Genomic DNA, 15,661 nt, shown 5'->3' with positions numbered 1-15,661 from the left:
ACCCAACCCTGCTGCTCACCTGGGGGCTGGCTGGAGGGTGGGGGCATGGGGCTGGGTGCCACGCACCAGCCTCCCCGTGCCTGCGCTTACCTGGCCTCGAGACCCACTTGGCACCTTGGCGGGAGCATGATGGATGCACGTGGGGGGGGTGGCGCGGCTGGTGTTATTAATAGTCCTGGGTATTGCTCCAACAGGGCTGTAAAAATTAAAGGCGTGTGGATATAAAATAATGGATAAATCTGAGCCGGCCGCAGAGCGCTGCGGTGTCCCGCAGGAGCTGGCATCTCAAGAAGCCAGGCTACGGCAGGTGTGGGACAGGCACCTGCGTGTAGATACTGGGGGTCAGGCAGTGCCCGCACTCGCTTCTGAGGGCTGTATCCCCCCAAAACTCTCTGCTGAGTGCCCCGAGGGCTGTGCGGGCAGTGCCAACCTGTGGAGCTAGCACTGCGGGACAAGTTCCTGAAGCCAGGCTGGAGGAAAAAGGGGTTGTTGCAGACAGGGCGGGGGGCACAGGCCATTTGCTCCAGGATGCCCACAAGCACTGCCCAGCCCACGCAGCCGCAGCTGGCAGGATCCCTGCCCCACTGCTAACACACCCAGGCATGACCAGGGTGGTGTGACCCCGGGGTCCTGCAGCCCACGGCTCCAACCCCGAGCAGGGCCCGGGGCGGCACCCACCTCGTCAGGCCTGCTCCACCCTGCCCATCCCGTGGGCCACCCCACCGGCATCCTCATTTTCCCCAAGATTAGCTGCAGCGTGGGAGCCCCCGTACACCGCCAGCAGGTGACAAATAAGATTTTTCCACTCTCCCGAGCACCCGGCATGGGTCTGTCGTTGAAAATGCAAAGCAGCGCGGTGCCAGCCTCTGCCGCCCGCCCTCCCCTCCGCCAGCCCCTCGGTGCTGAGCACCCTGCAGGCTGAATCCCCCGCCATCACTGCCGGACTCCCCCCCACACACCCACTGCTCCCCCTTGGCAGTGCCAGGGTGCTGAGCATGGTGGGGCTGGTTCCTGGGATAGAGGGGTGCTAGTTTGGGGGTGTCAAGCTGGGTGGGCAGCACGGCCTCACTATGTCCCTTGGGTGCACCCACCTGCCTGGCACAGCTGGTGGAAGAGTGGGGCGGGGGGGGGTGCAGGGGGGGTCCCCGCCACGGTGGGTATGTGCACCCCACCAGGGCCTGCCTGCCTCCAGGGAGGGTGCCAGGCTCTGGGGCGGGCACAGGGTGGGCTCACCCTGGTGACAGGAGGTGAGGGTTTGTCCCTTGTAGGGAACACTTGGCCCAAGATGTGCCTGCTGGGGTGGGCATCACCCCACAAACCCCACCCCAAGACACCTCATCCCCTGCACCCAAGGAGAGGGGAAGGACAGGAGCACTCCACCCCACAGCTAGCACCCACAGCCACCCAGCATCCACAACCCTCACCCATGGACCCAAACCCCTCAGTCCCCCTCAACCCCAACCATAAGCACCCTATTACCCGCCGCGCCCCAGCCCAGAGCCAGGCGCCTCCCCAGCACCCCCAGCCCCGCTCCCCCTCCCCGCCACCGCGTCTCCCCTCCGCTATTGTCAGCGGGTTGCCTCTGCCTCTGTCTGCGAAATTAATTCGGAGGTGGAGAGGGAGAATTATGTAAAGTGTGGTTATTCTGGAGCGGCGGGGGAAGCGCGGCTGATGGCAAAGTGCCTTTTTGTGTGTTTAATATGCATTTTTTTTCCAGCGGTGCATTTTCAGGCGGGTAATTTGCTGTCTTTTCAGACCCCGATCAGTATCATTTCTCCGGCAATGACAGCTTTTATTTGCACTGAAATGAATGCTGCGAAATTTCCAAGAAATAGCCGAGGCCCCGTTGGCTGCCCACCCCCGCGGGCCGGGGCACGGGCACTCGCCAGATCCTGCTCCCCGCAGCCCCCCGGCCAGTCCCTGCCCACGGCCCCGCTCCTCGGTGGTACCCGGGGTGCTGGGCACACGCGTGTGCTGCTTTGCACACCCCGCGTGCACAGGTGTGTGCTCCCCTGGCTCACACCCCCCCACGTCGAGCCCTCTGCGCACACCAGCATACCACGTACAGGGGTGTATATACACCCCAATGCATGTGCACATATAGACACCCCTTGTGCATACAAACACACCACCCTTGTGCACGTACACACCACCCAACACAGCTCCCCCCTGCCGCACACACACACACACACACACACACACACAGAGAGACTCATACTCCATGCGTATCCTCCCCTTAACGCATACACATCCCCTGCACCAGTGCATACCCTCCCCTCCTTGTGTGCTCCGGGGGGGGGGCGTGTCCCGACTTTATGTCCCCCCAGGCTTCAGCACAGCAATTCCTGACCCAGGGCACCCAGTTCTCAGGAGGGTTTGGGGGCCCACCATGCACCCCGCCTTGCACAGCCCTTGGGGAAACTGAGGCACAGAGTGTGCAGGCACAGATGGGTGCTCTCCCCCCAACTCATCACCTCTTCACGCACTGGCAGCGACGGGTGGGAGCTTGGAGAAGATGCAGGGTGTGCATCTGTGTGCACGTGTGTCACGAGGGAGGAAGAAACGGTGTTTGTGTAGGTGTGCACCGTGTTGGCAGTGTGCGCACCACGGCTGCTGTGCTGGCGTGCGACGCTGCCTTCGCTGCATGGGCACTTCTGGGGACGCACATGTGTGCCTGTGTCAGCCCCCTCCCGCGCCCCAGCGGGGCTGCAGGGGTGGCGTGGGCACACGCGTCGGGGCAATGCCACGTGGGCGTCTCCAGCTGGGACAGCATCTCTGCGTGTGTGACACTGTGCGTGCAGCCGGGTGTGCCCAGGCACGATGGTGTTGGGGGTGCCCACGCGTGTGCAGTGCTGCACCCCACTACAACGCTGTGGGGGGCTGTACGCTCCCAGCTTTGGTGGAGCCAGTGCCTGGCACGGCCAAGGTTAACTTTGCCAGAGCCCGGCGGCGCTGTGCGGGGAAGCTTTAATTTAATGAAGTGTGAGGCTTTTTATGGGCTTTTAATTACGCGGTGATAATTAACATTATAGGCCGCCGGGTCCCGCCGGTGCCCGGCTGCCCTGTGCCAGCTCCCGCCTGTTTGTAAATAAACCCTGCGGTGCCCACTCCGGGGCACCCACCTCCCGCAGCGGGGAGCAAAGCCAACCCCAGCCCCCTGCCCACCCACTGGGACGGGGATTTGGGGGCAAATTCGGGCACAACCCCCTGCAAAATGTGGGGAGCAAGGGGGCTCCCACCATTTCTCCCCCCCTCCAGCTGCACCCGGCTGTCTGGGTTTTTCCCAGAGCTGCCAGCTGGCAGTGCCAGGCTTGGCGAGAGCGGGAGCAGCCGGCAGTGCCACGCTTGTCCCCTCCACCGGAGCCCAGCCTGGCCCGGAGCAGCCCTCCCTCCCCGTGCCGGGGCTAATAGGAAGTGATCCATCAGGCCGGGTCCGGGCGCGCTGCCCGCCTGCCAGGCACCCGATGGATTTATCACCCAGCGCCCAGGCAATTTCCTGCCCTCCTCTAATCAATAAGGGGGGGGAGGGCAATGCCAGCTCCCCCATGCAGGTCATGATGTGTATGGGAAGGTGGCAACGCCCCTTGAGACAGGTCCCAGGGCAAGGCCAGGGGACCAAGGTGTCCAGGAGAGGCCACCCCCCCCCCCCCAATATAATTTTCCCCCTCCCTGGAAGGACCAGGGGCTCAGAGCCCATGGCGGGGGGGGCCCCTACAGATTAAAGCAGCACTTGGGGTGTCGAGGAAGATCTGGGGTGCCATACGCCGCAGGTATTTGGGCCAGAACCTGGCTGCTCCCCCTGCATCCAGCTTCACGCAGGGACCACAGGCGTGTGGGCTCCCCTCCCCCACACCTTCCCATTTAATTTTCCCTAATGAAAGGCAGGGAGGATGGCGGGGAGCCGGGGCACCAAGGTCGAGGCTGCCTTTAATCAATCCCCGCTGCTGGCTGGGTGCCCGGAGGAACCGGTGGAGGAGAAGCTGGGGGCTGCAGGAGGGGGGAAGCACAGGGACAGGGGGTGCAGGATACGACCAAGGGGCTCCCCAGCAACCAACTGGGGCACCCAGTGCTTGACACCCCCTGGCACCCCGCTATCCTCCACCGCCACCCCAAAGAAAAGGCACCGTGAATGCCCTGTGCTGCCTGGCCGGCCCCAGGGCTGTGCCTGGACCCTGCCAGGGCAGCTTTAATCCTCTGCAGGAGACACCCCCCAAAAAACAACCCACCCCCCTGCACCCAACCCCTCCCTGCCCACCAGGGTGGGGAAACCGGGGCTGGGGCCATCCCCAGGCTCAGGCTGCTAAAGGCACTGGGCAAAGGCGGGTGCAGGGAGCCGAGGTGGACCCAAGGGGTGACCTAGAGCTGGGTGCTGGTGACAGCACTCACCCCGTGCACCAGCACGGTGGGGCCCAGCCCGCGGGTGAGCAGCTCCAGCTGGTGCAGGTAGAGCACGTAGAGGCTGGTGTCGGCCGGTGGCCGCGGCAGATAGAGGAAGCGCACGGCGGGCGCGGGGCTCTGCTCCAGGACCAGTTTGTTGGCGGCACACACGTACTCATCCGACACTTGGGTGGTGTTGGCCGGGAAGTTCACAGCCCCTTCCTCCTCTTCCTCTTCCACCGCTGGCCCTCCCGGGGGTCCCCGGGGACTTTGCCAGTGCAGGCGGGTGACGGCGTCCCAGGGCACCAGCTGGATCTGGGCCTGGATGCGCAAGTCCTTGAGGAGCTGGCGCAGCTTCTCCTCCTGGGCGTGGGGCATGGCGCCCGCCTCCACGCAGAGGAAGAGGCGCAGGCGGGCGCGGCGCCAGGCCCGCGCCATGTTAAGGACGCAGGCCATCTGCAGCAGGAAGAGGCTGCAGGTGTCGGCGTAGCGGGCGCTGTCGGGGCGCAGCAGGTTGACGGGCCAGACGTGGATGGCGGGCGGGGGGCTGGCGGCCCGCCGCAGCTCCCAGGCCTTGTCCAGGCTCTCCAGCTGCCGGGCCAGCAGGACGTTGCGAAGCATCTTCAGGGCGTCAGCCACGATACCCACGTACTCCCGGGGCGACAGCAGCTTGGGGGCATCAGGCGCCCGCAGAGGGGGGAAGCCCAGGGGAACCTCCTCGCGGGCGATGGTGAAGGCGGGGTGCTGGGCTAGACCGTCCTGCGGTGCCGTGTCATCGTAGAAGCCCAGCACCAGGGTGTTGGGGCGCATCCCGCCTGCCAGAGAGACCGTGCCAGCCTCGCTGAGGAGAGCTGGAGGGCTCCACCAGCCCTCCTGGCACAGCAGGTGCCAACAAGCCCCAGTTTGGCTTTGCCATTGCTCACCCGGGTGATGCCAAATCTCTCAGCATCATGCACCCAGATGCCTCCAAGACCCCACTTGGCTTTGGCATTACCTACCCAACACCTCTCCAAGCTCCAACTTGGCTTTGGCACTGCCCATACTAGGTGCTTCCAACCCCCTTGGCACTGCCCATCCAAGTGTCTTCAAGCCCCTCAACATTGCCGACATCGATGCCTCCAAGTCCCAACTTGGCTTCAGCACTATTCAACCCAGATGCCTCCAAGCCCTCACTTGGCCTTAGCATGGCCCATCCAGGGGCCTCCAAACCCCTTGGCACTCCTCACCCCACAGGGGCAGCGGGGTGGACCCTCACCCATGCCCAGCCCAGGCACCACTCACCAAGGCCAGAGGTGAAGAGGAGCTGCCGGACACCGTGCCGCACCGAGGGCGCAAGGGTGAGGCTGACGAAGGCCTTGACATTCAGCTTGTCCACCAAGCTCAGCCACGAGTCCTGCTGGGGCTGCAGCGGGTCCGAGGGCAGTGCGTCTGGGTGGGGAGTGAGAACAGCATCAGGGGGTTGTGTACCCCATACTGGGGCTCACCCTGGTGTCCCTGTAGCACCCCCCACCAAAACCAGTGCTAACACCTGTGCCCACCCCAGAACTCATGAGACGGGGAGAGTGGAAGCAAGTGCTTCCAGCCAGAGATATGAAATTGTACATAAATATATAAAAAATACCCAGGCAGCCCCATCCTCCCTCCCCAACTGCAGGCCATTAGTCACCATGGCAACAGTGCGAGGGGAGCAGAGCCCGCGCATTGTATGGGGACAGCCACGGCGTGTGCCAGGGAGCACGTGTGTGCAAACCAACATGCGCCAGGGTGCAGACACGCCTGAAGCACATGGACGCACAGTGGCAGGCATGAGGTGAGGATGGACACAGGCACACGCGTGTGCAAGGCCATGCTGAGTACGTGCCCATGTGTGAGCTGGGTGTGCGCAGGCATTGCCCTGTGCAATACGACCGTGCTGCGCAGGGGCCCAGTGGAGCCTGGGTGGCACATGCCATGCGTGCACACCGTCACCGACACGCGCAGGAACCCCACATGCACATGTAGGGATGAATACTTGAGCACACGCATGCGCAAGCTTGCGGCACACGTGTGCAAGCATGTGTGCACAGGAGGCATGGGACAGGCACAAGCCACCTACATTCCTCCACATCAAGCCAAGCCCAAGGTGCCACCCATGTGCCCAAAATGCTGACATTCCCCCGCTGTGCCACCCCGCCCAGGCAGGAGCTGGGCAGCAGCGTCACCCCATGCACTCCGGGAGACCCCCGGCACCACAGCGAGTGGCAGAGGCCACCAGCACAGGGGACAGTGCAGACCCTCACCCAAGTCCTGCAGCTCGACATGGCCCAGGACGTAGAGGCCACTCTTCTTGAGGTCGTTGACAAAGTCAATGAGGCGGGCGCTGCCCCGCGGGTTCTGCACCATCAGCAGCATCTGCGGGCGCCAGAACTTGACGTGGTCCTTCCGCACGTCCAGCATCAGCAGGTACTTCCGCACCTGGAAGAAGGGATGGCAGCAGGTGAGGAACGCTCCTGCTTTCTACGAACCACCCCATGGGGATGCCTGCCCCAAGGACAACACTGCCCAGGATGGAGCTGCCATGTGGACACCAGCTTGGGGACACCAGCTCTCCACCCCATGAGGGGACAGGGCTCACCTGGTGGAAGATGAGGGCCTGGCTGATGTAGCCCCAGGTGCTGCTGGGCGAGAGGTAGTGGAGGGCAAGGAGGAGGAGGAGGAGGAAGCCCAGGCTCACCGAAGCTGACACGGGGCTGATGAGGAACATCATGATGCAGCAGCCCGCGATGCCCAGCAGGCATGTGTGCCAGGTGAAGTACCGGAAGGTGGGTCTGGAGCAGGGAGAAGGGGACACCCGCTACCGCATGGTTCCCATGCTGGCTACCGGGCTGGCACGGCAAGGGGGGCTGTGCCAAGGTGCCACACCAGCAACCCCCAGTGAACCCCACTGTGCCGGCCCAGGGCATGTCGGGCACCCCAGATGCCTGTGGCAGAGGGCACAGAGGGGAGATGGTACTTCCCAGGGCACCAGGCAGCCCCTTGCTGCCAGCCCCTGGCAAACAGGGATAGTGATGGTTATGGGGCTGGCACTGCCCTGGCACACCCAGGAGGCCAGGTAATGTCGAGCAGCGCCTGGCAGCGCCAGCAGCCGTGGTGCCTGCTCAGCCTGGCACAGGGAGGCAGAGGCGGGGAGGCGAGAAGCTGTTATTTTCTCTAATTGTTGTTTTTCCTGAAAGGTAATTAAAATCCTTTTCCACTGCGCTGGATGGAGACCTCAGTGTGGGGAGGGGGGGCACCAGATGTGGGGTGGGCAAGGGGACCATTGCCACCCACCCCAGCAGCCTCCCCCCAGGCACCGATCCTGCCCCATCTATGCCCAGCCAAGGGAGCAGCTTGGGGTGGGGGGGGCAAGCCCCAGCCTGGCACAGACACCAGCTCTCCCTTGGGAATGGAGCATGCTGGGGGACCCCTGGGCAGTGCCACCCAACCCTGCTTGGGCACCACCTCTGTCCCACCTGGGGGACTCTTCCTGCTTCAGAGTCACAGCACCCTGCACCGAGGGCAGCGGGCATCACCCAGGAGGGAACTCAGGCTCCCCCCAGCCACCCTGCTATGCCACCCCCCCTCCCCCCAGATTTGGGCAGACCTGCCAGGCCAGCCCCACACCAGGGTACCTCACACCCCACACCCCGGGCTGGGGCTGCCTGCTACACACACTCGTCCTTCCTGGAAGATCTTTTCTCCTCCCCTCACCCAGGATCCCCCTCCCTCCCCCCCTTCTCCGTTAGTTTAATTAGCGCTAATGGAAAGTGGGTCCATCACGGCTTGGCAGGCTGCCCGGGGGATGCCGGGCGGGCACAGGCTATAAATTACCTCTGGAAAGCCTAAGGGGAGGGGGCGGGTGGTACCCAGTGGCACTGGATTTATCTGCACCCGCTCAGCAAAGCGGTGCCAGGGGGTGGGGACTGTGCCAAGCCAGTGCCATGCTGGGACCTGTCCCCTTCTCCCTCCTCAGGGATGGAGGTGTCTCTGCCCCCACTAATGCCCAGAAGAGGGGTGCTCAGCATCTGTGCCCCATGGAGAGGCAGCAAGCACAGGGATGGCAGGGGAACTGCAGACAGACGGATGGATGGATGGATGGGTGCCTGCCCAGCACCTCGGCACAGCCTCCCGCCTCCCTCCCCTGTGCCAGCGGGTACCTGAAGTTGGGGGCCGATGCCCACTCCAGTGCCAGGCAGGCCAGGTTGACGGTGGCATAAACCAGGAGGAAGAAGGTGGTCACGACCCCTGCGATGGTGTTGAGCTTCCCAGAGAAGAGCACCAGCTGCAGAGAGCACAGGGGGGCACAGGGTGAATGCACCCCCTGGAATGGCACCCCTTGCATGTTCCCAAGCCATCCCTGCCAAGCGTGGGGCATGCCACAACGGTGTGCCGGGAAGGGGTATGGGCAGTGCCACATGGGCAGGAATCCCTGCCACTTGCTGTGATTTATCCTTCATTTATGGGCTCAGGGAGGAAAGGGCACAGCTGCAGCAGGACACTCGGGGCAAGGGGCTTGGGGAGGATCCCCAGGGGCAGAGGAACATGCCAGGCTCCACGACGCCCAGCCCAGGTGCCAACCCACCTTCACTTGGTGATGTCAGGAAAGGAGCATCGCCAGCAAACTCACCTGCACCACAAGCCAGGAGAGGATCACTGCCATCACTGGGTTCCCACTGGCAGATGTCTTCTTGGCCAGCGCCAGCGCCCGGCCTGTGGGCAGAGAGGGGAGGTTGGGCTGGGGCACCCCAGTGGGCACCAACAGGCTCGGCCACCAGCCAGAAGTCCTGTCCCCACCCTGGGTGATGTGGTGGGGGCAAACACCAGGGCACGCAGGTGACCCAAATGGGCAAACGCCAACCCACAAAGCATCACCACCGCACCAGGAAGGGGGTTCCCTGATGCCAGGGCTGGTCCCCAGCAGGGACAACCCACTGGGTGGGCTCTGGCGGGTGCCAGCATGCTCCGGGCACTCACCGAAGAGATCATCCCGGGCCAGAGCGTAGAGGATACGGGATGCCCCGATGAGGTTGCTCATGGCCGCGGAGAGGGTGGCAGCGTAGATGCCCACGGTGACCAGGGGTGGGAAGATACTGATGTCACGCAAGAAGCCGTAGTCTTTCTGCAGGAGGGTCCTGGAGAGGGACACAGACACACTGACACCTGCCTCGGCTCACGCCAGCATGCCCTGGCACAGGGCGCACTGTGGCACTGATTGCCCTGGCGAGGGGATGGGTGGCCGTACCTGTTGCAGGTGGCACACATGAGGAAAGCCAGCAGGTTGTAGACGAGGTAGGTGAAGAGCACGGCGGAGATGGTGCCCCGCGGGATGGAGTAGCTCGGGCGCTTCAGGTCCCCTGCGGGCAAGAGCAGGCAGCATTAGTGCCCACAGGCACAGCACCCCCCTGCTCTCCTCCAGCCTCACCGGTGCCACCCAGCCCAGCAACCCCTGCCCGTACCTGACATGTTGGAGCCTGCCATGATGCCGGTGCAGCCGTTGAACATCACCGCAAAGACGGAGCTGAAGCTCATCATCTGCCCCGTGGTGTAGTCCACCCCGTACCCACCTGCGGGGCACAGGCTGTGACGGGCTGTCTGGGATGGCACAGCCCCACCATATACCCTCTCCTCGATGTCCCCGTACACAAACCAGGGGAAAGGCCACCCCATGGCACCTGTTTTATGCCCACAAGCTCCCCCCACCCTCCGGTAAGCCCCTGCCAATGTGGAGGTGGCAGTGTCATCCCTCCTCGGGGTGTGGGTGCCACGGTGGGTACGGTGGGCAGGGTGGGGGGAGCCGCTTCTCACCGCCCAGGTTGTCTCGCAGGGTGGCGAGCGAGAAGCCAGTGAAGGAGCCATTCTCAGTCTCGGAGCCGTTGAAGTGGGGCAGGCGGATGGGCACCCCAATGGGCCGTGTGGCGAAGAAGCTGACGAGGATGGTGCCCAGGACGCCCGCAACAATGAGGAAGATGAGGAAGGTGGCCTTGGCATAGATGGAGGCACCCACGAGGCACACGAGGAGGCAGAGGGCCAGCAGCACGGTGCCGTAGAGCAGCTCATACCAGTAGCTCTGGGGCAGGACATGGACGCCTGTGCCCACTTTTTGCCCTAGGCAGAGACAAGCCAGGATCAGCAGGGTTCGGAGCGGGCACCACTGGGAGCTGAGAGCCACCAGCATCGTGCCAGGTATGATGGGCACCAACTCACCAGCCACAGGGCTGGGTGAGCCACACTGGCTCTGCCGGGCACAGTGCTTGGCCCAACTAGCAGGGTACTAGGGCTGCTCAGGGAGGGGACACCTGCTGTCCCCTGCCACCACGCACGGGGGTACTCACCAGGCGGGATCCCAAAGCTGTCCACCACCGCCTCCACCAGCCCCAGCACATAGAGGGCACTGCCACACACGTTGGCCAGGAAAAACATGATCCCGATGCTGCCCCCGAACTCCGGGCCCAGGGCACGGCTGATCATATCTTGCTCGAGTCAAGGGAAGATGCCAGCAGCCCAAACGACCATCGGGTGCCCCCACCCCTCCCTCCCAGGCCAAGGGGGTCCCAGCCCCAGCGTGACGCCCTGAAGCTGCTGGGCAGTCACCTGATTTTAGCCCACGTGCCCTGCCCCGGCAGCACCCACAGCAAAGGATACAGTAGGCTCCTCCAGCGTCCAGTGCCCCGTTGGTGGCGATGGCACACACAGACAGCACCGTCATGCCGATGATGAAGTATGCCACCGCGAACATGGCCAGGGCTTGGTACAACCCGGCATGGCCCACCACGAACCCTGCCGAGGACGGGGGAGAGGCCGGTGTGCCCGTTAGCTGGGCACAGACCACCCCCCAGACAGGGTCCCCTGGCACAGCCAACCCCCCAGACCTTGTCCCCACTGAGGCACACGGGCTGCTCCCATCCCCCTGCCCACAGCTCCCCCCCAGCCCGGCCACCCCCTTCCCTGACAGGGTGCGGACGTCCTCACCCCAGGGTGCTGCAGCCTCCCACCCACAGCAGCACCCAGGGCCAGCCCGGCTGGTGCCCCCCACCTTGGGGCATCCCCATGCCCTGCTGTGCCAGGATCGGGCCCGGGCACACCCCGGGCACAGGCAGCTCGGAGGGGCACACCCAAAAACCACACAAACGGGGCAGGGGCCCTGCTGCCCACCCCACCCCGGGGCACTGCGGGGAGTGCCAGGCCCCCCGTGCCCTGCTGTCCCCCTCGGCGAGCAGGGGCTGCCTTGCACCCCAGCTCGGGCACCAGGAGCTGTCGGGCTCCCCACAGGGTTCACGTTGCCGCCCCGCTTACCCGCTGCAAAACAGGAAGCAGAAGCGGCCCCGGGGGCATCCCCACCAGCCGGGGCACGGCTCCCTGGTGTGTGTGTGTGTGTCCCGCACCGGGGACAGGGCACCCAGAGCCCCCCGTGGCCCTGCCCGGGGTGACGGGAGGTGCCTGGCCGGCAGCACCGCGGGCAAGAAGGGGCTGCCTGCGGCTGCCGGGAGATGCCCTATCTCAGCCGCAAGCCAGGCCGCAGCGATGCCCACGGGGCAGCGAGGGGGGAGCCGGGGCACGGCCAGGGCACGGGCACCCACAAGGAGCCTCCGGGGAGACAGGCTGGGTTTTGGGGGCACCCCCTGAGATCCCTGCAAGGCCAGAGGGTGCCCAAGTACCAAAAGCAGGGGCGAGGGGGGGATTGAGGAAATAAAGAGGTGCCCCAAAAGCTGTGTGGGGGTAAGCAGGAGGGGCTGCTCGCCCTGGAGATCTGCAGGGTGTTTGAGGCATGGGGGAAGAGGGGGGCAGCCGGGGGGAGCCACGGCCTCCCCACAGTGGGACGGTTCCTCTTCCCGGCAGCTCCCTCCCCCTCCACCCCGCACTTCCCCTCCAGCCCCGCGGCCCCCCGGGGTAACGCACCCCTGGGCGGGGGGGCCGGGGCTGGCGAGGGACCCCGGTGCCCGCTGTGGGGTAGGGGTTTCGGGGGGTCAGAGCCTGTGCAGGGACCCCAAGCAGGGGAGTGGGAAGGGGGTGAGTGATGGCAGGGGAGAGCTGTGCCCCCAGCCCACAGCTCAAGGGGTCCCTTGGGCAGGGGAAGGGGCTCATGGCCCCCCCCGGGGCATGCCGGCCCCCCCAGGCATGCAGCCAACTCCCGCCCTGGGCTTTTCGTGGGAGGAAAGTGAAAGAGGAAAAGCCTTCCCTGTTCCCAGACCCAGGCTGACGCTGCCTGACCTGGGCCTCTGCCTGCCCCGGGCCAGCCTGGGGCATCTGCCCCCCCACCCAGACCCCCCAAAGGGCTGCCAGCTACCCCGGTCCATGCCCAGCCTCCCCCCTAGTTCTCCCAGGTTGCCCAGAAGCAGTCGCATAAGCCAAATTGGGAGCAGACTGAGACACAATCTGTACTCTCTGAACAGTGCAGGGGGCAGGGGGGGCAGCTGGGTGCCTGATGGGGGACACCAGGGTTCTGCCCTTGGGACATCATGTGGGATCTGGGAGAGAACTGGGGTGCTGTACTGGGGTGCTGGAGCCTGGCACTGGGGGATGCCTGGGGAGCAGTAGGGTCCCAGTACTGGGGGATGGGGGAACACAAGGGCACTAGAATCCCATTTAGGGAAGGTGCTGGGAAGGCACAGGGGTCCTGCCCCAGGGACACTAGGGCTTCAGACTGGGGTCCCTTACCGGGGGTACTGAGCTCCCCAACTGGGTTCCCATCCTGCAGGTACAGCAGGAGCCCTGGGGCCACAGACTGGAGGGGTCAGGAGGGGACACACAGCACTGGGACCCCAGCCTGGGGGAGAACTGAGAGGGCACAGAGAGGGCACTGGGACCCCCAGCTGGCGGGCTTCGGAGAGTGCACTGGGAGAGCACTGGGGTCCCAGGCTGGGGACACTGGGACGAGCACTGGAAGGGAGCACTGAGACTTCTCAGATGGAGGCTCCGGAGTGGGCACTGGGAGGACACCGGGGACCCAGACTGGGGGAGCTCGGTGGGAGCACTGGGACGTCAGACTGGGAGGTTGGGGGGAGCACCGGGAGGGCAAAGGGAGGACACTGGGGACCCAGACTGGGGGGCTCGGGGTGAGCACGGGGGCTCCGGACGCGGGGAGGCCTCGGGAGGACACAGGGCCCGGACTGGGGGTACCAGGCAGGACTGGTGAGTCGGGGGGGGCCCGCGCCGCGGCCGGGAGGGGGGGGAGCGGGGGCGCCCCGGGGGCGGCGGCACTCACCGAGGCGCAGGAAGAGGACGACGCTGAACATGGAGAGCAGCGTGGGCACCACGACGCCCAGAAAGGTGGGCAGCTTGCGGGGGGCGGCGGCGGCGGCGGCGGCCCGGCCGCGGGCATGCTCCCGGCCCCGCTCCTCCTCGCCCGAGCCGCCGCACAAGCGGTACGTGAGCAGCGCGCTCCGCTCCGAGCTCGCCATGGCCCGGCACGGCCCCTGCCCCGCCAGCCCCGAAACGCTCCCGCTCCCGGCCCCGGCCCCGGCCCCCGCCGGCCCCGCCCGCCGACCCGGGCCCGACCCGCCGGGCCCCGCCCACAGCCCCGCCCCGCCCGCCTGACCTCGCCCATGACCCGCCGGGTAGGCCACGCCCCCGGACCCGCCCCGCCGGATAGGCCCCGCCCCCGAGTCCGCCCAACCACATGGGCCCGCCCCCGCTCGCCGACTAGCCCCGCCCCTTTGTTGGCCCCTCCCACAGCCCCCCGCCCATGCCCCATACGGCCCCCGGCCCCACAGGTGCCCCCCCAGTGGTCCCCCGGGCCGCCCCCTCTAGCCGCAGAGATGTCCCACCCCAACGCCCCCAGGCTCACCCCACACCCCGAATCCCCCCAGCCCCCGGCCCTCCCGGGGTCCCTCCACTCCTGGTACCCGGCACTGACCCCCCCATCCCGAGACGCACCCCATTCCTCCCGGCACCCCAAAACTGGCCCCCGCGCCCCTGCATCACCACATGCCCCCTGTCCCTGCCCCTCCCACGGCCGGAGTCGCCCCGTGGCCAGAACCCCTATACCCACCCCGACACCCCCAAGCTGCCCCTGCGCCCCGGGCACCCCCAGGGACCCCGGTACTGCCCCCCCAGTGCCCGCTCCCCGCGCCCCCCCCGCCGGTGCCGGCCGGGCTCGGCTGCCCGCGCCAATTACGGGACAATCGGGGCCCCCGGGGGCACCGTCCCTCGCTCCCTCCCTCCCTGCCCGCCGCCGGGGCTGGGATCTGCCCGAGCCCCGGGGTCCCACTGCCGCCGCCGCCCGGGGCGGTCGAGCGCCTCGCCAATTAGGTTAATGGGGTTGGCACCGGCGCCGGGGCCGGGAGGCGGGGGGGGCACGGTGGGGCCGGGGGCGAACCCCACGCCGGCCTTGGGCACCCGCGGTCCACCGAGCGGTTGACCCCCACGGCGCAAGCCGGTGACACGAGTGGGGGAATCCGTGCGGGGACACCGGGGCGGAGCACGGGACCGCTCCCAGCGGTGGCATGGCGCTGTCCCCCCGCCCCGTCCCCACCGTCCCCCGTGGGACGGAGGCGCAGTGTGCCCTCGCGGTGTCCCCGCGGCCGAGGTGGGAGCCCGCCGGGGCCGGGGCTTTCATCTGCGGCGGGCCTGTCGCCGTGCCAGCCGCGGGCAGCGCCGCGCCTTTGATGTGCCACTGAAGCGGCATTGTCCGTGCCCCGCTGGCACCATCAGGGCCGGGGGGGGCCGGGGGGAGCGCGGCACGGCCGGGGCTGCGGGCACGGAGGCGCCCCTGTCCCTAATGGGGACGGGGATGGCGGCACCAGCACCCCCCCGGCCCCTAAATGGGGATGGGGACACAGGTACCTCCTGCACCTAATGGGGACAGAGCGGGGGAGCATAGGCACCCCGTAAGGAGGAGAGAGATGAGGGCATGGGCACCCTCGGTACCCCAATGGATATGGGGACACAGGCACCCCCTGACCTCTAAATGGGTCTGGGAACATGGGCACCTCCAGCCCCTAACAGGGACAGAAATGGGGGCACAGGCACCACCCGCACCCCAAAGAGGTGCTGGGGCTGCGGCCGCACCCCACCCCACCATAGGAGCTGAGGCTGGGCCCACGGGCACAGGAGGGTGGCAATGGCGGCAGGGGGGCGGTGTGGGCACCCCGAAATTGTAGGGCCAATGACAAGCCAAACTGTAGACACTGGGGGACCCCCCCCCAGCTGGGCAGGCGAGTGTGGCCCTCCCCGTCCCTGGGGCCAAAGCCGCCCCCCCAAGCCCAGGCACGCTGCCTGCTTGCTGCCCGCCTGCTGCCGAAAAGCAGAGGCAGGTGGGACCGGGGCA

At 66.4% G+C, this 15,661-nt stretch overlaps 1 protein-coding gene across 1 annotated transcript; it reads right to left on the bottom strand.

The window, feature by feature from the left end:
- Positions 1-4,266: 4,266 nt before the first annotated feature.
- SLC12A9 (solute carrier family 12 member 9) lies at positions 4,267-13,793 on the bottom strand. The gene is made up of 13 exons (XM_068406409.1): positions 13,598-13,793; positions 11,038-11,172; positions 10,728-10,865; positions 10,201-10,500; positions 9,852-9,959; positions 9,638-9,749; positions 9,370-9,527; positions 9,023-9,105; positions 8,553-8,677; positions 6,992-7,184; positions 6,657-6,831; positions 5,659-5,805; positions 4,267-5,192 (listed from the first exon to the last, which is right to left on the bottom strand). Exons 1-13 carry the CDS (start codon positions 13,791-13,793, stop codon positions 4,357-4,359), a joined length of 2,706 nt encoding a protein of 901 aa, XP_068262510.1. The 3' UTR covers positions 4,267-4,356.
- Positions 13,794-15,661: the final 1,868 nt, after the last annotated feature.

The sequence above is a fragment of the Nyctibius grandis genome, chromosome 8, assembly GCF_013368605.1.
Source record: "Nyctibius grandis isolate bNycGra1 chromosome 8, bNycGra1.pri, whole genome shotgun sequence".
Classification (NCBI taxonomy): Eukaryota; Metazoa; Chordata; class Aves; order Nyctibiiformes; family Nyctibiidae; genus Nyctibius; species Nyctibius grandis.
This window is presented reverse-complemented; position numbering and strand designations above follow the sequence as displayed.

Coding starts and splice junctions, on each gene's coding strand:
- SLC12A9 (XM_068406409.1), bottom strand. CDS start 13,793: ATGGCGAGCTCGGAGCGGAGCGCGCTGCTCACGTACCGCTTGTGCGGC. Junction 9,528..9,637: donor ATGTGTGCCACCTGCAACAG/GTACGGCCACCC, acceptor GTCCCTCTCCAG/GACCCTCCTGCAGAAAGACT. Junction 9,106..9,369: donor GGCCCGGGATGATCTCTTCG/GTGAGTGCCCGG, acceptor CTCTGCCCACAG/GCCGGGCGCTGGCGCTGGCC.